This window comes from Schistocerca gregaria, chromosome 1 (genome assembly GCF_023897955.1).
Source record: "Schistocerca gregaria isolate iqSchGreg1 chromosome 1, iqSchGreg1.2, whole genome shotgun sequence".
NCBI lineage: Eukaryota > Metazoa > Arthropoda > Insecta > Orthoptera > Acrididae > Schistocerca > Schistocerca gregaria.
In genome coordinates, this window is record NC_064920.1 from 1,186,145,011 (window position 1) to 1,186,171,013 (window position 26,003).

Below are 26,003 nucleotides of genomic sequence, written 5' to 3' on the forward strand. Positions count from 1 at the left end.
GTTTTATGAAAACTGACATTTCATAGATAAAAATACTAGGAAGAGGAAGTACCGACGTTATTTTGGATATGGGTCTGCATGATTTCCTATTGTTTACCCCTTCAATAATTCTTAATATCCTCTTTTGCATCCTGAAAAGTTTAATATTTGTTGTTGACTTGCTCCAGAAGATGATGCCATATTTAATTACAGAATGCACATATGAGTAGTGTACATTTAACAGGCTGGCTTTGTAGCAACAAGTTTTTAAGATCCTTATCATGTAGCAGATTTTGCTTAGTTTTCTTTGTAAATATTCAGTGTGTACCTCCCATTTTGTGTTGTTCTGGAGCCAGAGTCCCAGATATTTTGTGCTGTCAACACTTTCAAGAACTCTGTCCCTTGGTTCTGCTTATTTGTTTGGGTGGTGCCTTCCTTTTAGATTATAGAAGTTAAGTGCTAATCTCTTTTCTTTTTTAATAATTAGCTTATTATAGCTGAACCACTGTTCATTGTTTGAATAGCAGAGTCTTTCAGTTTTTTTCTGTTTTCCCACTAATAAGGAAGCTTGTATCATCTGCAAATTGGAAGGTAGTTTGGCAATACTCATTGTACATAAGATCATTGACATAGAGGAGAAAAAGAGTGGGTCTTAATACTGATCCTTGAGGGATGCCGTATTACACATTTTCACATCCTGAATAGTAGTAGTAGCTGATTTTGTTATCATCAGTATTTTGCTCTTCAACCACCTGTTTTTGACCACGTGGGTATGTCCTGAGCCACTAATTGGATATGCCTCTAATTCCTAATAGGTCAAACTAATGCAGTAGGGCATTATGGTCAATGATGTCGAAAGCTTTGAATAAATCAAGACATGTGCCCATCATAAACTCACTTGCATCCAGTTTAACATAGATTTCACTAAGAAATTCAAATATTGCACTCTCAGTTGAATAGCCTTTCCTGAAACCATACTGTGAGGGACAGAGGATTTTATGTTTATTTAGGAAATTGGACAGTCTCTTATAAAAAAAAATTCTAAAATTTTTGAAAATACAGGCAGTAGGGCTATTGATCTATAATTTGAAATGTCTTCTGGATTTCCTTTTTTGAGCAGTGGTTTCAGTTGTGCTGTTTTTAAGAATGAAGGGAAGGTTCCTGATGCCAGTGAGCTGTTGCATTAGTGTGTCAAGGGTTCAGCTAAGGCAAGACAGAATTTTTTTAATAATTGCTTCTGGTATTCCATTAATTCCACATGAGAATCCTGTTTTCAAGGTTTTTATAACTGGTAAAATTTCTTCAGTATTTGTGGGCAAAATGAACAATGATGTAGACACATTTCTCATGCTATTGGATGATGGAGGTGATGTTTTGTTATATTCTTCCAGTTCATTCACTGACTACTCACATTTGCAAAATATTTGTTTGTGCTCCATAATACAAGTTTATATTTTTATATTGTTTGGTTGCACTTGCTGTTTGGTTATTTCTAACTTCCCATATAGCTTTAGATTTGTTTTTTGAATGTTGTATTTGTCATCTGCCATTGTTTTACCTTTCCTTACAACATTTTTGAGGATCCTCTTGTAATTCTTCAGGTATAAAGAATGGAAATGAAATTCATGAGACATGTTCTGTGTCTTTGCTATATTGTGTACCCTTCTCTTCTCTGCGCAAGAGATTCTAATTCCTGTTGTAATCCATTTGTTCTCTTTGGAGTTAAGTTGACATTTTTGTTTTTTAATGGAAATGCAACTTCAAAGTATGACATTAAGATCAGAGAGGGAACTTCTGAGTGAGAACAGGCAGATGAAACAGATATGAAAATCAACAACTCGGTAAATTATGCATTAATGTAATGATAAATCTTATGCACAAATATATTTGCAAATAAAAGAAAAGAAAAATCCATTACTAGTCCATTGCTGCTAATTTTATACAAATTTCAGTCATTTAACTAACAAACAAAAGAAAGGGCAAGAAAAAGTTGTCCATAAAACTCACACTGAATCGCTTTCCTGTTAAATCAACAATATAAGGAAAAGGATAGAACTGCAACTCCAGTGTCATCTTTACACACTGTAAGACACAATGTAAACTCTGTTACACATTTAGCTTTTGGCCAAATCCTTCTTCAGAAAATAAAACACACACACATTCAATCGCACCAAATCACAGTCTCTGTCACAATGGCATAAAATGCAACCCATTTTGAAAGTGAGTGTATTTTGATCAAAAACATTTTGGAAAATTATCTTTTGTATTTACCTTGCAGGCATAGGATATATGAGATGATTATAACAATAGTTTTTGAGTTAACTGCAGATTTTCTTCTCAGGGAATGGTGTCATAGAGTATCTTCCATGCTCCAGAGGGATACATAATGTGTGGTCGATAACAAAAGCCATTTATGTATGGTATCGAAGGAGTTTATGTTCCTTGAGGAAGCTGAACTGTGACCACAAGAACAGATTGCAGTTTGTATTTTCCTTACCACTATGTATGTAGGATGGTTCTGTGTCACTTCAGATCCAAAATTCACATTTGGCTTTCAGAATTCTTTCAAAATTTGATATGTATATTTCAGGTTGTCTATAGTGATGTTTCATGTGTAATTTTACAAAAACTGAAAAAGTGGTGCAGTGGTTAACACACTTGACTTGCATTCAGGAGGATGATGTTACAAACCTGCATCCAGCCATCCAGATTTAGGTTTTCTGTGTGTTTCCTGAACCAATCCAGGCAAATGGTGCCTTTGAAAGGGCACAGCCACTTTTCTTTCTCGTCCTTGGTACTTTCCAAGCTTGTGCTCCCTCTCTAATGAACTCGATGTTGATAGGACGTTAAACCCAATCTTCCTTCCTTTTTTTTTTTTAAGTATCACTTATGCTTCCTGTCTATTAATTTCGTGCCTTAATCTTCTGAATCAAAAATGAAAACAGTCATTATGCTGGATCATTTAGGAGAAGCAGAAGATGGAGGTACATACAGATTCCAATAGAAATTGATCAAATCCTAAAGATTCTATGGCAGGAAAAGACATTTCATCGAAGGATAAGTGATTTGCCGGTCATATTTACCTCACACACATAGTAAATAGTAGGTTTACAGATTGTATTTTTAAAGTTGATGTAGCAATGTAGTATTAATTAAGTCAAAAATAATAAAGTTTTTCGCCAGCAAGAGAATCCTGAACAATATTTTTTGAGATACCATAAAAAATAAATACAATTTTGTGTCATTATATTAGTTTTCAAGTGGAGAGGCACCCCTTCCCCTTTTCCTATGGAACTGAAACCAAACTTGAAAAATAAGAAGCGCCCTCTGTGTCATGGATCTTTTTATTATTTTTATTTTTATTTTTTATTTTTTGAAGAAATGTGAAAATCGTGTTTTATGTAAACTTTCTTACATTACAATTAAAACTGATGTAAAATCTTAAAAACAATTGTTCAGTCAAGCAGATGAAACAAATAACAAAAAAAAGAAAAAGAAAAAAACAGTTGTCTGGTGATAAATGTGTCTTCTATAGTTGACCAAAACGATGAAGAGATAAGTAGATTTCTTTGTTTGCTGTATGAAAAAATGCATAAATCAAATTCAACTTATTTTTTATGTAAATTATATAACTGTAGTAAAGTTTAAATGGAATGTGGAATGAGTGACTACCCAAAAATAACAAGACTGAGGTGGAAACAAGACAGGCTGCAACTGTTCCTGGATCGAAGATCGGCTGCAACAGTTCAGGGCACAAGGACTGACTGCTCCAGGAATCGGGACTGACCGAAGTGAATGGTGAACGACAATTTACCAGAAATCGTTCCTCAGTTCTTCCATTCGCTGTAGGCCTGTTCCTTCACAAATGACCCACCTCTAATAGGAAATGATACTGAAGGTAGCCATGCAAAAGCAGAAATGCTGAAAACCATTTTCAAATATTCCTTTACAAAGTAAATTCCAGGACTACTGCTCAGTTTAATTCTCATACCACTGCAAAGATGAGTGATAAATGTTTGTATCAGTAGCATTAAGAAACTGCTTTAATCGCAAAAATTGAACAAAGCTCCAGGCCTAATAGAATCCCTATCAGATTCTGGACAGTATTTGCAGCTGAGTTAGTCTCTGTTTCAACATAGAGTACCATAGATCCTTTGAACAAAAAAACTTCCCAATAGTTGAAAGGAAGCACAGGTCACGCTTGCCTACAAGAAGGATCATGAAAGTGATACTACCATCCAATATTTCTGACGTCCATGTTTTGTAGGATTTTAGAACATATTCTGAGCTCAAACATAATGAGGTATGTTGTACAGAGTGCCCCCCATATCAACCAACATGGGTTCCAAAAAACTTTGCTCATGTGGAACAAAATTATCGCTTTTTTCGCAAGATATTCTGAATGTCATGGGACAAAGCACTCAGGTACATGAATTATGTTTTGAGCTTCAAAATGTACTATACCAACCCTTATGAATGCAAGCATGCTTATGTGTGATATCAAATGAATTTGTGACTGGATTGAGAACATCTTGGTAGGAAGGTTGCAACAGGATAGAGGGTCATTGACAGATGTATAAGTAACTTAAGGAGTGACCCAAAGAAGCGTATTAGAACCCTTGCCGTTAATGTCTTTCAGACAATATTAACAGTAACCTTAGACATTTCACAGATGATGCAAATATCAAATAGTTGTGATCTTCAGTCTGAAGACCGGCTTGCAGCTGTACATGCTGGTCTATACTATGCAAGCCTCTTCATCTCCGTATAACTACCACAATCTACATATATTTGAATTTGCTTATGTTTTTCCAGCCTCCCCACACATCCTTTCATTACCAAATTGACAATTCCTTGATGTCTTTGGACATTATCACATTGTAAACAGACTTGAGTTCAAATCCGAAAGCAGGGTCGTCTGTGAAATACAACACTCAGTACTTGCAGATGAGGATAATACGCTAAAGAAGTAAGGTAGAAGTAAACTCCGAGGGGGGGGGGGGGAGTATAGTCCCTGACATGGAAAGAAATGAAAATGGCACTTGACAAGATGAAAGGAGGAAGCACTTGGATGAAGTGGAAGGGGAGGTTGGGAGAAAGATCTGTCTCTTAGTTTCTAGAATAAATCTTTCATTGTAAGATAGAGTGTGTGGTGTTCTTCCTGCAAGATTAAAAGTGTGTGCCATATTGGGTAGGTACACAGGAGACCTTATGAAAAGTTTGGAAAGTAGGAGACAGGCACTAGCGGGAGGAAAGCTGTGAGGGCAGAACGCAAGTCATGCTTGGATACCATAGCAGTGCCCACGAAAGGCAAGGCTCCTGGTTTGTGTCCCAGTCTGGCACACAGTTTTAGTCTATCAGGAAGTTTTATCTCTTAGTATACAAAATATATTTATTTTTGCAGGAAGCTAAAGAGAACTTACAATTCATTGTCAAGAATTAAAAATTCACATTTTTATTTTTTTGTACAGGTGGAAAAGCATCAGATTTCCAACCAATCGATTCATCAGACTCCCAAATAGTTGTGATGGCAAATGGGACACTTTTCATTCCATCTGCATCATCAGAGGTGGAAGGTTTCTACTTATGTCGTGCAGATAACAGTATTGGTGCTGGCCTCAGTAAGGTTGTTGAGATATCGGTCAATGGTAATAGAAACAGTTTGTTTTTAGTATCTGTATTAATCTTTTTTACCCCTGTTTTTAGTTGCCAAGGCAACCCAGGGTAGAAGATACAGCAATATGTTATGAAACACAGTACTTTTTATGCATATTGATGTTTTTTAAATGAAAGGTGTTTTTTTCTGTAGGCCAAGAGAAAAAAATGTACTAATGGAATAAAATGAAAAGCATGGCAAGCAATATGTTTCATGTTTCTTTCCTTAGAATGAATGATCATGTGAAAAGTTATTTGAATTTAATCTTATTCTGTCCGTGACTGATGTGCGCTCATTTTACTTACTGGTTTTTAACATCTTTTTGAAATTCTGAAAGTGCCTGTCTACAAGAAATCTCAAGATATCCTTGAGTTTAGGTAATGAAAATGTTTGTCCTTTTTCCCCATGATTATAATGCTGTTATTGTCAGTGTTTTTTCAATATCATTCCTTAACACAACACATTCAGGATCTACAGATATAAGCAAAACCTAGCAACTGATCACCGAAGTCTTTCACATGCAGTGCCATTTACACAGTATCTGTAATTTTCCATTACTTTGTGACTGATTCAGACTATACCATCTTGCCTATTTAAGTGTTAATTGCATTTTATATTCCTGCCTATAGTTAATCCTAAATAAATGTGATGTTCATGACCAAACCTGATCATGTGATAAGTTTTTGTTATAGTTTGGTTCTTATCAATAGGTTTGTATATTTATACTTTGTTGTTGCAATATATACTTTCTCAAACTGTTTAGGAATACAGCTCAGGCGGCCATCTTTGTTGTGCTGCACGAGGAATAATAACCAAGGGGCAGGAATGGAATTGTGCTATAATTCCACAAACACCAATTTTAAGTGGTCTTTCATATTCTCCGTACACAGGAAAGTCACCACCACCAACACAGCTATACACAAAAACCACCAAATTACATGCAAACAAGCCAGTTTTCAACACAAGCTGCACAAACTGAATAAAATTCCACTCAGTGAATACAACAACAAAAATGAACTACAGGTAATCAAACAAATAGATGTAGAGAATGGATACAACACAGACATTATAGACAAACTGAACCATAAAATTGGAAGAAAAAAAAAATGAAAAGGGGCACCTAAAACACGGAAACAAACTGGTCATCCCAAACATACAAGCACAGAATGTTAGCACACAGAACACAAGCAAGCAGAACACCCATGTTAAAAAGAAACACCCACAGCAACAAGTGGAAGATACACTTTCACTTACAACAACAAAGCAGCCCACAATACAGGCAAAATACTCAAAAAATAATGTACAAAACGTACAACAGATAACTCAGTGTCGGTTAGCCCATCAGTGAGAGAGCACTGCAAGTTCCTGCTGCTAATAAGGCGCACCATTTATTCATTACATATTTCTGCGAGTTTCAAACAGGAAAATGTTCAGAAATGTATAGTCACTGTGATTGCTGTGTACAGATGCGAGCTGAGTTGGTGAACCTTCGCTCACAGCTGCAGGCAGTATTGGCTTCTGTCACAGAGCTTGAGGCTACTGTCAAGGGCATCACACCGCGGTTGTTTGCAGAGATGCAAGGGCATCGAGCATGACCCATGTGTCCCCCGACCGTCCCACTGCTCTGTCCGCCCCAGGTACTGTCTGCACTGAGGTTGACCCCTGACCCATGGTCAAGTGGGAGACCATTCCAAAATCTGGCAGGCAGTGAAAGACTTTCTGTGGGGCTGATCATAGGGCCTTCCCGGTTTGTTTGACGAACAGGTTTTGGACATTATCTATGGCTGATGAAGACTCTGAGCCAAATGTAGTTGTCCACCTTGATCCAGAGGAAGCTTCTTGGCCTGCAAGGTCTGGGCATTCACAGAGGGTGGGTTTGCTGGTAGTTGGGAGCTCCAATGTTAGGTGCATAATGGGGCCCCTTAGGAACATGGCTGGCAAGGAGGGGAAGGAAGCCAGTGTGCACTCCGTGTGCCTACCAGGGGGAACCATTCCGGATGTGGAAAGGGTGCTCCGAGATGCCATGAAGAGTACAAGGTGCAGCCAACTGCAGGTGGTAGCCCTCGTTGACACCAATGACGTGTGTCGCTTTGGATCGGAGTAGCTTCTCTCGCAGGCAGCTACCGGAAATGGTAAAGACGGCCAGTCGTGCCTCCGCGATTAAGGCGGAGTTCACTGGCTGCAGCATCATCGAGAGAACCGATTGTGGTCCTTTGGATCAGAGCCAAGTGGAGGATCTGAATCAGAGGCTCAGGCCATTGTGTGACCGTGTAGGCTGCAGATTCCTTGACTTTGCATCATCGGGTGGTGGTTTTCCGCGTTCTGCTTAATAGTTCATGAGTCCACTACATGCAGGAAGCAGCTACACAGGTAGCAGGGGCTGTGGGGAAGGCACTGGGCGGTTACTTAGGATAGAGGGTCTCAGGAAACCACAGAAAGTAGATATCCTCAGTGTAGCAAAGCAGCTTAAATCACTTAATGAAGGCAAGGCTTCTGGTCCAGATTGTATACCAGTCAGGTTCCTTTCAGAGTATGCATATACTACAGTTCCATATTTAGCAATTATATACAACCACTCGCTCACAGAAAGTTCCGTACCCAAAGACTAGAAAGTTGCTCAAGTCACACCAGTACCCAAAAAGGGAAATAGGAGTAATCCCTTGAAATACGGACCCTTATCACTAACATCAATTTACAGTAGGGTTTTGGAACATGTACTGTATTCAAACATTATGAAGTACCTCGAAGAAAACAATTTACTGACACATAGTCAGCATGGATTCAGAAAAATATTGTTCTTGTGGAATACAACTAGCTCTTTATACTCATGAAGTAATTAGTGCTATCGACAGGGGATGTCAAACGTACTCCATATTTTTAGATTTTCACAATGCTTTCGACACCATTTCTCACAACCATCATCTAACCAAACTATGTGCCTGTGGAATATCGCCTCAGTTGTGCAACTGGACTCGTGATTTCCTGTCAGAAAGTTCACAGTTCGTAGTAATAGATGGAAAGTCATCGAGTGAAACAGAAGTAATATCTGGCATTCCCCAAGGAAGTGTTATAGGCTCTATTTTGTTTCCGATCTATATTAACAACATAAGAGACAATCTGAGTAGCCCTCTTAGATTATTTGCATATAATTCTATCATTTACCCTCTTGTAAAGTCATCAGCTGACCAAAATGAATTGCAAAATGATTTAGATAAGGTATCTGTGTTGTGTGAAACATGGCAACTGATCCTGAATGAAGAAAAGTGTGAAGTTATTCACATTAGTACTAAAAGAAATCCGCTAAATTTCAATTGTATGATAAGTCACACAAACTGAAGGCTGTAAATTCAACTAAATACTTAGGGTTTACAATTACAAATAACCTAAGTTGGAATGATCACACAGATAAAGTTGTGGTTAGAGCAAACCAAAAACTGCAATTCCTTGGCAGAACACTTAGAAGGTGCAGTAGATGTAAAGAGACTGCTTATACCACACTTGTCCACCCTAATCTGGAGTATTGCTGTGCGGTATGGGATCCGTATCAGATAGGACTGACAGATGACATTGATAAAGTTCAAAGAAGGGTGGGTTGTTTTGTATTATCGCGAAATAGGGGAGATAGTGCCACAGACGTGATACGTGAATTGGAGCGGCAATCATTAAAACAAAGACATTTTTCATTGCGATGGAATCTTCTCTTGAAATTTCAATCACCAGTTTTCTCCTCCAATTGCGAAAACATTCTGTTGGCACCCACCTACATAGGGAGAAATGATCATCATGATAAAAAAATAGAAATCAGGGCTCGCACAGAAAACTTTAAGTGCTCGTTTTTCCAGTGCGCAATTTGAGAGAGAGAGAGATAGCTTGAAGTTGGTTCATTGACCCCTCTGCCAGGCACTTAATTGTGAATAGCAGAGTAATCACATAGATGTAGATGTAGTCTCAATACAAATAAAACTGAGGACAATGAATACCAATACAGACAAGCACAATGTATTTTGTTTTTATTGACTGACATGTCAGGACTGCAATTTATTTGTGTTGGACAGATGGTTCAAATGGCTCTGAGCACTATGGGACTTATCTTCTAAGGTCATCAGTCCCCTAGAACTTAGAACTACTTAAACCTAACTAACCTAAGGACATCACACACATCCATACCTGAGGCAGGATTTGAACCTGCGACCATAGCGGTTGCACGGTTCCAGCCTGAACCGCCTAGAACCGCTCGGCCACACTGGCCGGCTGTTGGACAGACAAGCAGTTAGATACACAGAAGTACATTGTAACAGCTGTCATTCTACATCCACAGAACATCTTACAGAAATGAAACACAGACTAACAAACATAAACACAGACTTAAAAATTCTCAAATGCAGCAGCAACACCCACTACAAAATAAAAAGCCACTAGTAGGTGATGAAAAGTACTGAACACAGAAAATCATTGTCTAATGAAAAGAAATGATGAATGAATATGCAGCTCTCCACAACGGAACTTTGTGCTGTGCCATCAGAGAACCTTCAGATGACACTAAGTCACAAAAGCACACATACAAACAAACGTATATAAACAATCTTCAAGAAAATGATGTTAACCTTTATAACATTGCGACTTGCAAATGTTTGATACAAATAATTTTCTGCATTTTAAGTTGTCCACAGATTTCATAAATTGTGAAAGAAAAACACCTGTAATGCAGACATAGTTTTAACCACAAAGACCACAGCATGTGCTAACGAGATATATCTAATGAATCTTGTCTGGTTTAAAATTTGTGAATGTTTCCTAAAAAGACTCAGATTTATATATTATGTATAGATAGTGGAGTTTATATATTTATAGATAGTAAAGAGCGTTTTTCTTGTTGTTCAATAGAAAGAAAATAAAAGAAAAACGTTGATGATGCTATAACTTCAGTGAAACATTTCTGGGTAAAAGAAGAAAAAATTGTATTTGCTCAAAAATTGTATTTGCTCAAGGCAGATCCCATCCAAACACAAATTTATTGTCACTAGTGGTCTTTGTGAATCTTGTCTGAAGGGAAGGAATTCCATTATTTTGTGACAAAGATCTTCTGTGCTTTCCTAGGTTAAATGATAATTTTAACCACATTTAATAGAAGTAACGATAGAGAATCCCAAAAGAAAATGCACATCCTACATGTTTCTATCAAAGCGGTGAATTACCAAGGAATGTTTGTAATATGGACAAAGAAAAATCTTCTAAGTGGCAGCAGATGGAAACACTTTGCCAACTTCCAGAGCCAGTGGCTCCTTCTTTCGACAGCCAAAAGGAGAGAATTGGGCTAGAAGACATTACTAGAGCTTAAGATACAGGAAAAGTCATCCAGGACATGAACTGAGGGAAACTTACTATTCAGCATGACAGAGAAAAATGTATCACTACCAGAGAAGGGAAGTTGCTACTCACCATATAGCTGAGATGCTGAGTCGCGATAGGCACAATAAAAAGATTCACACAATTAAAGCTTTCGGCCATTAAGGCCTTTATCAGCAGTAGACACACACACACACACACACACACACACACACACACACACACACACACAAATGCAACTTGCACACACATCAGCAGTCTCAGAGAGCTGAGACCACATTGTGAACAGCAGCACCAGTGCATGATGGGAGTGGCGACTGGGTGGGGGTAAGGAGGAGGCTGAGGCAGGGAGGGGGAGGGATAGTATGGTGGGAGTGGCGGACAGTTAAGTGTTGCAGTTTAGACGGAAGGCAGGAGAGAAAGTGCAGAGGGGTGAGGGGGTTAGTAGCGGAAAGGAGAGAAATAAAAGAAATTAAAAGACTGGGTGTGGTGGTGAAATGACGGCTGTGTAGTGCTGGAATGGGAATAGGGAGGGCGCTGGATGGGTGAGGACAGTGACTAACGAAGGTTGAGGCCAGGATGGTTATGGGAACGTAGGATGTGTTGCAGGGAAAGTTCCCACCTGCGCAATTCAGAAAAGCCAGTGTTGGTGGGAAGGATCCATATGGCACAGGCTATGAAGCAGTCATAAGATGAGGCGTATCATGTTTTGCAACGTGTTCAGCAACAGGGTGGTCCACTTGTTTCTTGGCCATACTTTGTCAATGGCCGTTCATGTGGACAGACAGATTATTGGTTGTCATGCCTACGTAGAATGCGCCTTTGATGGGAATAGGTGATGTTAGTGACCGGACAGGAGTAGGTGGTTGTAGGAGAATGTATAGTACAGGTCTTGCATCTGGGTCTATTATAGGGGTATGAGCCATGAGGTAAGGGATTGGGGGTTGTGTAAGGATGGATGAGTGTATTGTGTAGGTTCGGTGGATGGTGGAATACCACAGTAGGAGGGGTGGGAAGGATAGTGGGTAGGACATTTCTCATTTCAGTCTGATTGGTGGTGTTGGTAGCAAAAAAGTATTTCCACTGTAGGGACCGGGAGAAGGAGAGAAGGTCTTTAACTAGTCCAGCATGGTTGAATTTGGGAGTGGGGCAAAAGGTGAGGCCTTTGAAAAGGACTGATATTTCTGTGAGACTAAGGCTTCTGGAGGAAAGGTTCGTAACTGTGTTGTTTGTCTGTTTAGTTTCTGGGTTCTGTGTGGTGGTGGGGGGGAGTTTTGGAGGGTGGGGCAAATGTAGTATGTCTGCGAGACAGGGTTTGTCAGCTATGAGGGGGTTGAGGAAAGTTTGGAGGTGGTTGTAAAAGTGGTGGACAGTGGTATTCCGAGGCGGGAGTAGGAAGTGAGTAGGAGGAGAGCTTTTTGAGGTGGCATTGTGTATGTTGCTCAAGGTCCTGCAGGGCAAGGGTTTCAACATGTGTTATGGGTTCCAGGAATTTGGGCTTGCATAGCAGGAGAATTTTGTGGATGGAGAGAAGGTACTACAAGGAGGATTGGGCTTGGTTGATATGGTTTTGCAGGGCTATGTTGGTGAGGGCTAGGGAGCGGCAGAATCTGAACAGGTGGAGGTCATTGTGGAAGGAGGGGTGGCAACCAGAGATGGGTAATTTGATGGTAAGACCATTAGGGGGGATTTCATGACCCAAGAAACAACACAGGAACAATATGTGTGACTGGGATCTGGCTAGGAATAAGGAAACTTTTCTGTATTGACGCAGATGGAAGGAGCATGGATCCATGGTGATGCAAAAAATGTGAAAAATTACATAGGAAAGTAGAATTACGCCTGAAAAGTTATGCAAACAATACACCCAAATATGTGTGAAAAGTACAAAAAGGACGAAATGGATGCACAAGGGGGAAAAAAACGAGATGAAATCTGAGGAAGACGATGATAGTGGAAGGCAAAAACTCACTAAAATTTGTGAGAAGTCACAAGGGTCAAATTAGAAAATAACTAATCAATAAGAAATATATGTATGTTACTGTGGGTAGCAGGTTTAAGGGTGGATAAGCTGAAGAGGGATGGCAGATGTGACTGGAAGAGGTGGATTTAGTGGGTGCGAACAGGGATAGAATGGGGAAAGTGTGGGGGTGGGTAGAGTTTCATAGTTAGAGATGTAAGATCCTGTGGCACTGGAAAAGTGCGGGAGGTAACACGCAAAAATCTGACACAGAAAAATGTATTGTTGGTATGGGATGAGGTTTGAAGACCTGAGAACCTGGAAGTGAAAGACAAGGTAGTAGGTATATCAGAAATGAGGAAATACTGTATGTAATAAACAATCTGGGATGAGAAAAATGTGAAATGAAAATGAAAAGCACAGAAAAGAAAAATCAATGAAAGAAAAAAAGAAACTAGTAAATGCTTTGTTCCTTTTCCTCAATTTTTTTTCTAATTTTGGCCAAAAGAAAAAAATATGGGCTCTGATAGTGGTAATTTTGTGCCTTTGTCCGTATCTATCTGCCACCTCTTGATAAGTAGATTTTCTCTATCTCTATTATGGAAAAATATGCCTGTTATGGTCTTTGTAGAATCTTACAATTTCTCGCAGAAACTTTACGCACATTTGTCTAGAAATAAATTTCAAAAGTGGTAGATGTAGATTATTGGCATCTTTACTAAAGGTCCTCAGTAACTTGCATACAAAGTGGATACTCAGTTTTCTTCTGCAATTTTACAAATGTCACTGAACTTAAAATTCTGATATGTTACAGAACCAGTGAGATTTGAAGTTATGGAAAAAAATGTGACAGTCAGTCGAGGAGAGCTGGTTACCCTAAAATGTGATGTGACAGGAGACCATCCCATCCAGGTTGACTGGCTGTTCAATGGGCAACGCTTGCACCACAGCTACAGGTCAGTGTGACATGGCATCACATGTATACTGCCAATATTTAACACCACACTCACATCTCATCTACATCCATACTATGTGATCCACTATTAAGTGCATGTCAGATGGTAATTTTGTATTGTACCATATATTCTTGTTTCTTGTCATTCTGTTCATGAGTGGATCATGATAAGAGTGATAACTTGTCTGCATCTGTGCAGGCTGTTGTTACGACATAGTGAATGCACTATGATGTATCACATATAGATGTCAAACTATGTCAATTGACAGAGATGCTGGACAAACAAATGTACCAGATTTATGGTTTGATCTGTGTCTTTTCTAAAGCTGGCAGTGTTTCTAATAAGAGAGACTCCCCATCACACCCTCCTCACATTTAATGGTTAGTTAGCCCATTGGAAATTCCATCAAAAACTGAACACAGATCAAGCATGAAAACAGGAAGGGTGTGTACTCAACTGTGGAAAAAAGAAGAAAAATAGAAATAGTGATCAGTTCAAACTTAATATGTGCAATATCAAGAAATGTTGACCATCATCATGTTGTGGTTGTGTGTTCATGGTTCAAATCACAGCCCCCCCCCCTCCCCACCCCTCCACTCCCGCCACCGCCTCATCCAGTCATTGATGCGTCTGTTCACTGTATTGAAATTTGTGTATGTGTCATAGTGTAATGTCAATTTGGAACAGCGAAGTGTAATGAAGGGAACTGCAGATGTACTTGCCTTCCTGACGCCAAGGAACACGGCATCAGCCTGAGCACCATTGTCTACAATGCGGTGGATCTTGTGGAGTAAAAGAGGAAGATTCAAATATTGATTTTTACAGAGGAGATATTTGGTCCCCAAAAATATTATAAAACATGGTCTATAATTCTACAACAGTTTAATTTAAATGATACAGGCCTATAATTATGTGCACCTGTCGTATGACCCATCCCATATTCTTTTTCCTGAGTCCATCTCCCTCCTCACACTGATGATGACCCTGCACACCTACTTCCTACAAGCTTCCCAAAACCTTATACACAACAGTCCTGGACATCCCTTTGTAACTGGTTACTGTGCTCCCTCTGAAAGTAACATGTATAGCCTAGCTCTTATGCAAAAGATACAAACCATGTCCTTAAGTGACTCTCTACCATTCCCCTGTCCTTTACCAGGTTGATCCCTAGTGGATGTGATCTATCTATACATCAACATCCCTCATGTCCATGGCCTTACAACTACTGAACAATACTCCTCCCACCATCCTTCTGACTCCAAATCCGATTCCTTATTTATAATACATCTAATCAATTTCATCGTGTCACACAACTACTTCTGACTTTGAGGAGAAGGCATATATAGACATATTGTAGCAATGCGATGGCACCTGCATGGCACACTCATAGGCCAGCCTGTATATGAGCCATGCAAAGGAAACCTTGCTATCCTCCCAAAACCCCAAACCGCCTATCTGATTTAAGTTCATTGATGATATCTTCATGACCTGGACCCAGGGCCAAGACACCCTATCCTCATTATTCCACTGCCTCAGTATCTTCTGTCCTACCTGCTTCACCTGCTCCTCCTCATCCCAGCAAGCCACCTTCGTGGACATTGAGCTCCACCTCTCTGATGACTCCATCTGTACCTTTCTCCATATCAAGCCCATTGACACCACCAGGACTTGCATCTTGACACCTGTCACTCCTTAAAGACCAAAAAATTGGTCCCATTTAGCATACCGCCCACAAACCACGTATCTGCAGTCACAAAATTCCCTTTCCCATTATGTTGCAGGTCTTGCAACTTGCCATATACTCATCACCCCCCCCCCCCCCCCCCAAACCCTCCCTCCACCCACAGGAGCTAATTACATCCTTGAACACATCCTGTACTCCCATAATCCTCCCATACTCAGTCTCCACTAGCCTTTGTACATAAACCATATACCTAAGAGTCCCCCTTCCTCTATCCCATCCCACTGTCAATCCATTCCTCAATGTCATCATCATCATGTGTCGCAGGCACTCAGTGGTGCCCATGTGTCACATTCCTATTCCATGCACCTACTGCCTCTCCCTCCTGATCCAGTCCCGGAAAGTATCCTGTCACAGGTGGGGCACTTTTGGGGTTATTTACCAACTGAGCTGCCTACACTGTGAAGTATGTGGGAATGACCAGCAACAAACTGTCCATTCGCATGAATGGACACAGGCAGACAGTGTTTGTTGGTAATGAGGAACACCCTGTGGCTAAACATGCCTTGGTGCACGGCCAGCACATCTTGACACAGTGTTAACACCGTCTGGGTTATCTGGATACTTCCCACTAACACCAACCTGTCAGAACTCTGGAGATGGGAACTTGCCCTTCAGTATATCCTCTCTTCTCATTATCTGCCACGCCTCAACCTCTGCTAATTTCAAGTTGCCGCCGCTCATACCTCACCTGTCTTTCAACAACATCTTTGCCTCTGTACTTCCGCCTCGACTGACATCTCTGCCTAAACACTTTGCCTTTACAAATGTCTGCTTGTGTCTGTGTATGTGCAGATGGATATGTGTGTGTGTGCGAGTGTATACCTGTCCTTTTTTTCCCCCTAAGGTAAGTCTTTCCGCTCCCGGGATTGGATTGACTCCTTACCCTCTCCCTTGAAACCCACATCCTTTTGTCTTTCCCTCTTCTTCCCTCTTTCCTGATGAAGCAACCATTGGTTGCGAAAGCTTGAATTTTGTGTGTATGTTTGTGTGTCTATCAACCTGCCAGCACTTTCATTTGGTAAGTCACATCATCTTCGTTTTTAGATATATTCTAGCTCATTAAAGGATTCATCTGAAGTCTACCAAAGCTTTCTTTCTTTTCTTGTGTGCCTGTTGACAAGTCAGCATTTCCACGATTCAATGAGTTCTTTTCTTTACTCCTAAATTATTCAGATTTGTTGTAATTTTTGACAGAAAGTTCAATACTACATAAAAGTGAAAAATATATTACTTAACTTGAGTTTCTAAAATGTTTACCTCCAATTGCTTTACTCCTCCACCTTAAACTATAAATTGTAATGTTGCCAGAATGGTTACAGAATTAAATGAACATTAACTTCTTTCATTGTGTCGTATTGTCTCACAACCTGTATCCAGCTACAGGAAATCAGCCTTTGTCCCATGTCAGTTAATTTATATCTGATGGACTATCTTCTAGTAACATGGAGATTGGCCGTAACTGAGCTTGTAATTGCTGGTTTTTATTAAGAAAACAGAGTTTGATTTTTGAAAAAGATTACCCTCACCTTCAAAAATTGGATGGAATTGTAATATGTCATAGATGTGCCTAAATGAGAAGGGATGTCATGAACCAGGGATAAAAGTGTGAATAATTACAAAGGTCTGCAACATAAAAATGGTTTCAAATTTATTAAGTGATTTTTATAGTGTTTTCAATGCTGATTTCGGGAAAAATAGTGAAAAACATCCATCGTGTACAGTTGTTTCACAAACTGCTTGTCTAGATTTAGCATTTTTCGATGTTTCAGCACTCTAATGAGTTTGAATTTTTGTTTTTAGGATCTCCACAAAGCATTATTTAGCCTTTTTTTACTAGATATATATAAAATAAAGAGTAATTAGGAGCAACCAGCAGTATTTTCATGTCAGTGCCTGTCTGTCATGCTGCCCCTTCCCCCGCAACCACCAAGCAGTGAGCTTTTGCTATTATCCTTCATGTCACAGTACTTCTTCACTCTGTGCTGGTCACATGTTGTTACTAGTGCTTTAAAGTAGTGACTGTTTTCTTGTGTTGTGAAGTTGTTTTATGGACAATGGACAGTGGCTACCAGAGGATGCCTCTGCTATATTTATGGTAACTATTTAAAAAGCAACAATGAAACATTTCCAATTTTGTTGAAAAAGTATATTTTGCCTATTTTGGTATAAACTTAGGTGATCACAATAAGCCTTGGGCCCCACACAAAGTTTGTTCAGTGTGTGTTGGAGAACTAAGACAATGGTTTCAATGTAATAAGCAGTCAGTAGGTTTTGGAATACCAATGGTTCGGAGGGAGCCCAAAAATCATAGTGATGACTGCTGCTTTTGTTCTCGCAATGTACGAGGTTTCAGTTTGAAAAACAAAAAGGATATTTCTTACCTTAACATTCAATCAGCCATTCACCCGGTTTTTCATGGGCCTGAAGTACCAATGCCCTCTCCTCCAGATTCTTTGGATAATATAAATGATCATGAGCCATTGGCTCAGCAAGGTAATAGTGAAGAAGACATAGAGTGCTACAATCCTGGCACAACTGATCCCATGCCATTCTCACAATGTGAACTGAATGATTTAGTTAGAGACCTAGGCGTTTCTAAAGAATAAGCAGAGGTTTTAGGATCTAGATTGAAAGATAAACATATGTTGGCTCCAGGTACATCCTTTTCTTGGTATCGATCGAGGGAAAAGGAGTTTGTATCTTTCTTCTCTCAAGAAGGTGAGCTGGTGTTTTGCAGTGATGTTAATGGACTTATGGCACATTTCAAAACAGAATGTGCTCCTGATGAGTGAAGACTTTTTATTGATTCTTCAAAAAGAAGCCTTAAAGGAATACTTCTACACAATGGCAATAACTAAGCTTCTATACCAGTTGTACACTCAGTTCACTTAAAAGAATGTTACGAAAACCTTGAACTGGTTTTAAGCAAATTCTGCTATTCAGATCACAAATGTTATGATTTAAAAGAGATTTCAATGCTGCTTGGTCAACAAAGTGGCTATACAAAGTTCCCTTTCTTTCTCTGTGAATGGGACAGTAAAGACAGAAAGCAACACTACATAAAAAATGCTTGGCCCTTGAGAAAAACCTTATAGGTAGGGGTTAAAAATGTTCAGAGGAAAAGCCTTGTGAATCCCAAATAGGTGTTACTTCCACCACTTCACATTAAGTTGGGGCTGATGAAACAACATGTTAAGGCATTGCCAGAAGAAGGGGAGTGTTTCAGATGTACATATTTGTGGATAGTTTCCTGCTTTATGTGAGGCAAAGCTAAAGGAAGGAATCTTTGTTGGACCAGACATTAGAAAACTAATGACAGATCCCAACTTTGTGGACAAATTTGGAAACAAAAGTAAAGGGAGCATGGACATATTTTATATTAGTTGTTACAAGTTTCCTAGGAAACAAAATAGATCCAAGCTGTAAGACAATCATCGCAGACATGCTCAACAACTTTAAGAAGCTGAGCTGTAACATGAGCATTAAAGTTCATTTTCTCCACTCACATCTTGACTACTTCCCTGCAAACCATGATGATGTAAGTGAAGAGCAGGGCGAAAGATTCCACCAAGACATCAAAGAAATGGAAAGAAGATATCAAGGAAGATGGAACGTGACAGTGGACTACTGCTGGATGATAAAAAGAGATGATCCTCAACGAGTCAACAGCCAGAAAAGCGATAAAGGAAGCTGTGAGAGAAAGTGAAAGCACTTATGAGCTTAAAGAGAAAATGAAGTGCACTGGAAATGTAGTTTAGAACATGATTTATGAATAAAATAAAATTTTATAACGTTGGATAAAATGTGTAAAATTGCTTAAATTTTGTTATTATACCCAAAAATACGCTCTATTTTGTGAGAAAACCAGATGCGATAGAAACAAATATGGATTGGATTTTTTAAATCAGCGCTGAAAAGTACATAAGTCAGTTATCAAATTTCAAACAACTTCCAAAAAATATTTTTTGCAGACCTGTTTTATATGAGTTTTTAGCAAGGAAAGTGGAAGTTAACTGAAATAGAGATGACAGTATATAAACTAACAACATATTTCAAATGACTTTTTTTTTTCAATTTTGTGGGTCAGATTCTGAGATCCTGTTCAAATTAAATTTAATCAACATATTTCAACTGAAATTTTTTAATTTTGTGGGTCAGATTTTGAGATCCTATTCAAGTTACATTTAGATAGGTTACAGTTATGCCATTACAACATGTTTCATTATTATATTTTTGGATTGAAATATTGAAAGTTTAGTGACTTCTGAAAAATGTGTTTATGCCTTTTTCAGCAGGACAAGTGTGTCAGAAATAAAGACTGACAAAGGCCTGCTGTCCCAGTTGGTCATCAGTGAAACTGACCGTCAGGACTCTGGTCTGTACATCTGCCAAGCAGGGAATGTGTTTGGGCACAGTGCACTACTTGTCCATCTTGCTGTACAGGGTGAGAATATTTTAGTTCTTATTCCTTATCAATGATATCTGTCTCAGTTATGGCTTTGTATTATGGTAGTACTTCATTAAAAAAAAAAGGTGATGATTTATGAACATCAGCAAGTACAGTTATACATTCCATTGAATTCAATTATGTGCATATTATTACTGAATTATTTCATCAGGAAGTGCAATTACACATTCCATTGAATGTAGTTATGCACATGTGATTACTGAATTGTTTCATGTGATGTGGATAGCCCTTATGTATTAGATCTGATGAATCTTGAAAGGTTCTTTAGATAAAATTTTAAAAGCTGTTGAAAGAGATTAACATGTAAATGGTTTTCTGGTTATTTAACTGAATGAAGTTTTTATTATTCTTCCCTTTCTAAAAGATTATGAATTGTTGTATTTGTAATTCCAGTCCTTAAATGTTAACTTGGTGTGCAGAAAAATTAGCAAATAAATAGTAAAAAGTGATGGAACTGTTCTTATAATGTAATTGATCTTCAGATGTTTCTGTGATTTTTTTCCATTGTTTCCAATATTTTCAGCTGCATCTTACCTTGTTACAAAGCAGTGGGAGAGTATTAGTGCTGGGTTGATTACATTTACTATGTTAAGAAAATATTGATTAAACATAATATTTCATAAACACACCATAAATATCAGTTGTTGTAGACAGTTAAAATATTTGTTCAAATTACAATATATCAACATATGACCTTGAGGATGGTTGTAACAAACTTACACTTTACACTCAGCAACAATTATTCTAAAAACAGAACTTCCGCAAAAATTCTTAGAAAGGAGCATTGTTAGTTGCTACATTCTAACAGGTGACAACACCTGCGATAGTTGTTCATAAATATGTGATGTTGGAGTCCCACCACATTCACCAGCTCTTCCGACCTGACCACCTTATAAAACCAATGCCCCTTGTCCTGAATCAGTCACAGACACACTGGTCTGGCAGCTGTTGTTCTGTGCTCCTTAGGCCCAAGGTTTGTGGGCATCACATGGTGCATGCCCTTCTGCCTTGGACTGTGCATGGGTAACCACGCCCTCTATGTTCCCAGATGGTCTTGCTCAACAATACTGGTGGTGCCATGTCCATCATAGCACATCCTCTCCCCTTTTAAACTTCTCAGTGCATGAGACTTTCCTTTTGGGACTCAAAACGAATTTTAGGTTTGTCATCAGATAATTAGCTTACAGAGTTGAAATTAATATTTAAAACCAACACTCTCAAGTTAATAATTCCAGTAATGTCATAATTTAACAGAGCACACACATTTCATTTCCTTAGGAGCTTCACATGAAATAAAAGGCCAATAGATCAACAAATAAACTTGGGATACCAAACAGTGACAAAAAATACTTATACTAATCTGAAGACATCATCTATTCTTATAGTAAGGCAACCTCCAGCCATTGACTCTTCATTGATAAAAATGTCTCACTACAATCTAATTCAACCACCCTCTTCAAAAAATAAGAAAAAATCTTCGATGAGGGTTTTCCAAAACTACTGTACTCTGTGAGATGGCCCCTAAGGGTTCTTTGTGATTGAAATTCTTAACAAGAACAGTGATAGGAGTGATAAACCTGAGGATTTCAATAGGACCACTAAACCTGGGCGCCATTTCCCCATTACCTTATCCAATAACTTGCTGGTCACTTTTAAATTATGGATAAAATCACAGTCACATGGTTTGAGTGAGCTGGCCATTTTCCTGTATTGCATCTTTTGCATTACATTTGCTCATGCCTGGTTTGGTTTCTGAACCAGGTTCTTGCAATTTTCTGACCATGGTTCTTTTTAACATATCCTCAGTTCACCCACTGAGGGTAAACATCTGCTATTTGAACTGTAACAGTTGACTAACTGCAGCTGTGCTCTCCATGATGGTTATTATAGTGAACAACCTAAGTCCTCATACATTTAAGGTACAGGCTGTACAACTCACCTACTTCAAAGAAAGAAACTACTGCAGGTATTGCTGCAAATGCCTTCTCAGTTGCAGAGATGGGCACACTCACCTCTTCCACTTGCATCATTGGCAGCACAACCAGCCAGTCCAATACTTCCCTTAAAGTCCTAGTATAATCAGTAACAATCCCACAGGGTTTGCATCCTTTATATTTAATTCAAATTTCAGTACTAGTTTCCTCAGCAAACTCAAACCTGGCATCTCCCATCCAGACATGCTTAACAGAACACTTCAGATGCTATGCCTGCCACAAATCATAATTGCTGAAAATACAGATTCTATACGTTTATTGCAAAATATAGTGCATGCAATGTACTCTACCAACTCTGCTACCATGCTATGCTCCCATTATCTTACAAAGCAATGAGAAATGGTAGGACCAAGCTGAATATATGCATTTCACGTTTGCTGAATGCACCATGAATATCAGGTGTCATAGACAATTAAAATAGTTATTCAAAATAACTGTGAGAGTGTTGGTAACAAACTTACACCTTGCAATAATTGTCGTTATAACAAAAATGCCACAATTTTTTTTTCAAAAGGATTGTTGCTAGTAGCTAAACTTTTAACAGGTGACAAAATGTGGCACAGGATGTGCAGAACTATGAGTGTCATTGCAAATTTTGGAGACAAGCACATCAGTAAGTTAGCTTACCATGCAGATTTTCATTCGTTGCTTTCTTACGGAATCATCTTTTGGGGCAATTGATCACTAAGAAAGAAGGTATTTATTGCACAAAAACGTGTTATCAGAATAATGTCTGGGGCTCATCCAAGATCATCTTGTAGACAATTATTTAAAGAATTAGGGATATTGCCGGTAGCTTCACAATATATATACAGCCTAATGAAATTTGTTGTGAGTAACCCAGATCACTTCAGAGTTAATAGCACAGTACACAGCTACAATACTAGGAGACAGGGTGACCTTCACTACCGTTCACTGAATTTGACATTGGCACAAAAGGGGGTGAATTATACTGCTACAAAGATTTTTGGTCAATTGCCAAACAATATCAAAAGTCTGGCAGACAACCAATCGGCATTCAAAAGTAAGTTAAGGGAATTCCTGAATGACAACTCCTTCTACTCCATAGATGAATTTTTAGCCATAGCCCAAAGAAATACAGTAAGCATTAACAATTGTACCGTATATAAGACTAACAATGATTATTTGGGATAAATGAATCTTATGTACTTTGACACGTTCCACATCATTACGAAAGAATCGTGTTCATGATCCATGGAACAAGTAATATAACTAACTAACTAACTAACTAACTGTCATGGTGAAGTCCCTCCACATTTTCCAACATTTCCAAGTTTGCCAACAGGTAAAACCAGTGCCCTTCACCCAGTTGCAATGAAGGTCACATCTTACTTGGGCTCAACACTCTACAATGGGAGCACATATCCTTCTTCTGCCTTGGGCTATACAGTGACAACTACACCCTCCATATAGCCCAGCTGTGTCATTAACACATACCGTGAAAGCCAGATGTCAACCCAACACCATTAAAATGGTACTGCGTCCATCATGACACATACCTAATTGAATGCTGTAGAGAGAACAACACCTGAAATCAGACCCCTTTCACAAAAAATCACTATAATAGTAACTTTATACTAACCACTAGCAGGAAACTTTAAAAAATTTGCTGTGGTTGATGCTTGTGAGCATCAGCACAATCCTCTAGAACAGTGCTGCTAACTTAACCACATGGCAAATGTGTTAATTTGTTCATAAATCACCTTTAAGCACTACTGACTAAGTGAACACTAAAAAACAAATAATTAATAGTTTCTAATGAGTTTTATACTCCCTTTGTCAGAAAAGTTCTGGGACAGGCTTTTATATTTCAGAGTTAACAGTATTAAAAATGTTTTTATGTTACCTGGTATGCGTGCAGCCTTGAAATGATCTTGGCAATGTTTCTGCACAAACTCACTAGGTGGCAGAGCTGTGGTTACCAACACTCTGGGTTCTTGGTGCATTAGTCAAGGTGACACAATGGATGCTGATTGTGAGCAAAGAGTGAACATTAAGTTCTGAATTAAGCTCAGGAAAACCCCTAATCAAACTTGGACAGTGATTAAGCAAGCATATGCAGGTGAAGCACTTCCAAAAAGTCACGTTTTTGAGTGGCACAAAAGGTTTTGTGACGGCAAGGATTCAGAGCAAGACAATCCCATTGCTGGTTGCCTGGCTGTAGCACATACTGATGTAAACGTAGTGTGTGTAAGGCCTTTATTGCAAGAACAATGTCATATAACAGTGCATATGATATCTGAACAACTTGATTTGAATTGTGACGTGTGTCATAAGATTTTACACAGAAATTTATGGAAATGGGAACTTAATGGAAGACTCATCCCTCACACACTAACAGAAAGAGGGGAACTTAATGGAAGACTCATCCCTCACACACTAACAGAAAGAGGAGGATGAAGAACTGCTGCTAAACTACTGGATGGGGCCAGATGTGATCCTGCATGTCTGTCAAAGATTGTTGCTGGGGATGAAAGTTGCTGCTACCAGTAAGATCCTTAAACAAAGTGTCAAAATACAGCCCCAAAAAAAGTGAAATGTCAACCTTCGAGAACAAACACAATGTTGACTGCATTCTTTGATAGTAAAGGATTAGTTCACCATGAGTATGTTCCTCCAGGTCAAACAGTGAACCTATGTTCCTCAAGGTCAAACAGTGAACCAAACTCCTTACGTTGAAGTCTTGAAAGGTTTGCAACAAGCAATTTGACATCACCACCCTGATTCTCAGGACTAGTTCTTTTCTGCATGAGAATGCAAGATCCTACACTGCTTCATCTGTTTCTGAGTATCTCACCAGTTATTCTGTTATTACCATCCCACATCTGCCATATTCACCCAAAGTCTCACCTTTCGAGTTTTTTGCATTTCCATGAGTGAAAAGGCGACCGAAAGGATAGTTTCATCAATATCTCGTAGACATCCAGAGGGTTTTGACAAATGAGCTTACAAGCTGGTTGCTTCAAAGACCTCCAGAAATATTAGAGGCTGTGTGTAGACAGCCACGGAGACTACTCCGATAGGAGCTAGGATTGTCATTTGGTAAGTGCAATTTTCTATTTTTTTTTAAACTGTCCTTGAACTTTTCTGATTAAGGGACTATTATTGTTGTAAAATATCTTCCAGAATAATTTATTCCAATCACTAATATCATTATTCAATTTAATTCCTACTGCATTTATTTATTTGTTTATTGTTTTATTTTGCCTGGCTAGGTTAGGGACTTCAGGCACTCTCTTACACCATACCAGAAATTACACATACCAAAAAATATTGCAAAAGTCCTGTTAACTTTCCAACCGGAATAGCCACATGCTCATTCATTCATTACAAAAAGTCACTGAAAATATATTTTTAGCAAGTCTAATGAAAAAAATCATGTTACAAAGCCAATAACCAACGACCTTTCATGTCATGACATGCAGCTTCTTATGCTGAGTATTAATATTGATAAAAAATCTACTAAATATTTATTTCTTAACTGTTTCCCTAAAAGTAACTCAGGTTAGGAAAGAAAACACATAGATTTGTCCAGAATAAAGGTATCTGGTAAAACAGAAAAGGGAAGTATGTCTGTCAGTCTGGAATGATTGATGCAGCACATTACAAGAAATGCTGCAGGATATTGAAGAAAGTATTACAATGTAAATGCACCAAGAAAAGAGGATAGCCATACCAGACAACAAAACAAAAGGCAATATGGAATATAATGAAGGAAATTACTGGTAGATCTAGAGATGAAGAGGAGCAGATTGCTTCAAGAGTTAATGATACTTAGGTAACAGTTATTGTCTGGTGTTCCCAAGGTGAAGCACTTTATACAGATTGTTTCAGGATTTCAGCAAGCTTTGAAGGTTAATATGTCCCACAAAAGAGGAT

General features: G+C 38.7%; 1 protein-coding gene across 1 annotated transcript in view; it reads left to right on the forward strand.

The window, feature by feature from the left end:
* The window catches only part of LOC126284516 (Down syndrome cell adhesion molecule-like protein Dscam2), a 1,260,408-nt gene that overhangs the window by 1,116,059 nt on the left and 118,346 nt on the right, over positions 1-26,003 (forward strand). The window contains exons 16-18 of the mRNA XM_049983498.1: positions 5,451-5,627; positions 13,756-13,897; positions 19,934-20,085. Coding sequence (XP_049839455.1) covers positions 5,451-5,627; positions 13,756-13,897; positions 19,934-20,085 — 471 coding nt within the window. The remainder of the gene's footprint in view (positions 1-5,450; positions 5,628-13,755; positions 13,898-19,933; positions 20,086-26,003) is intronic.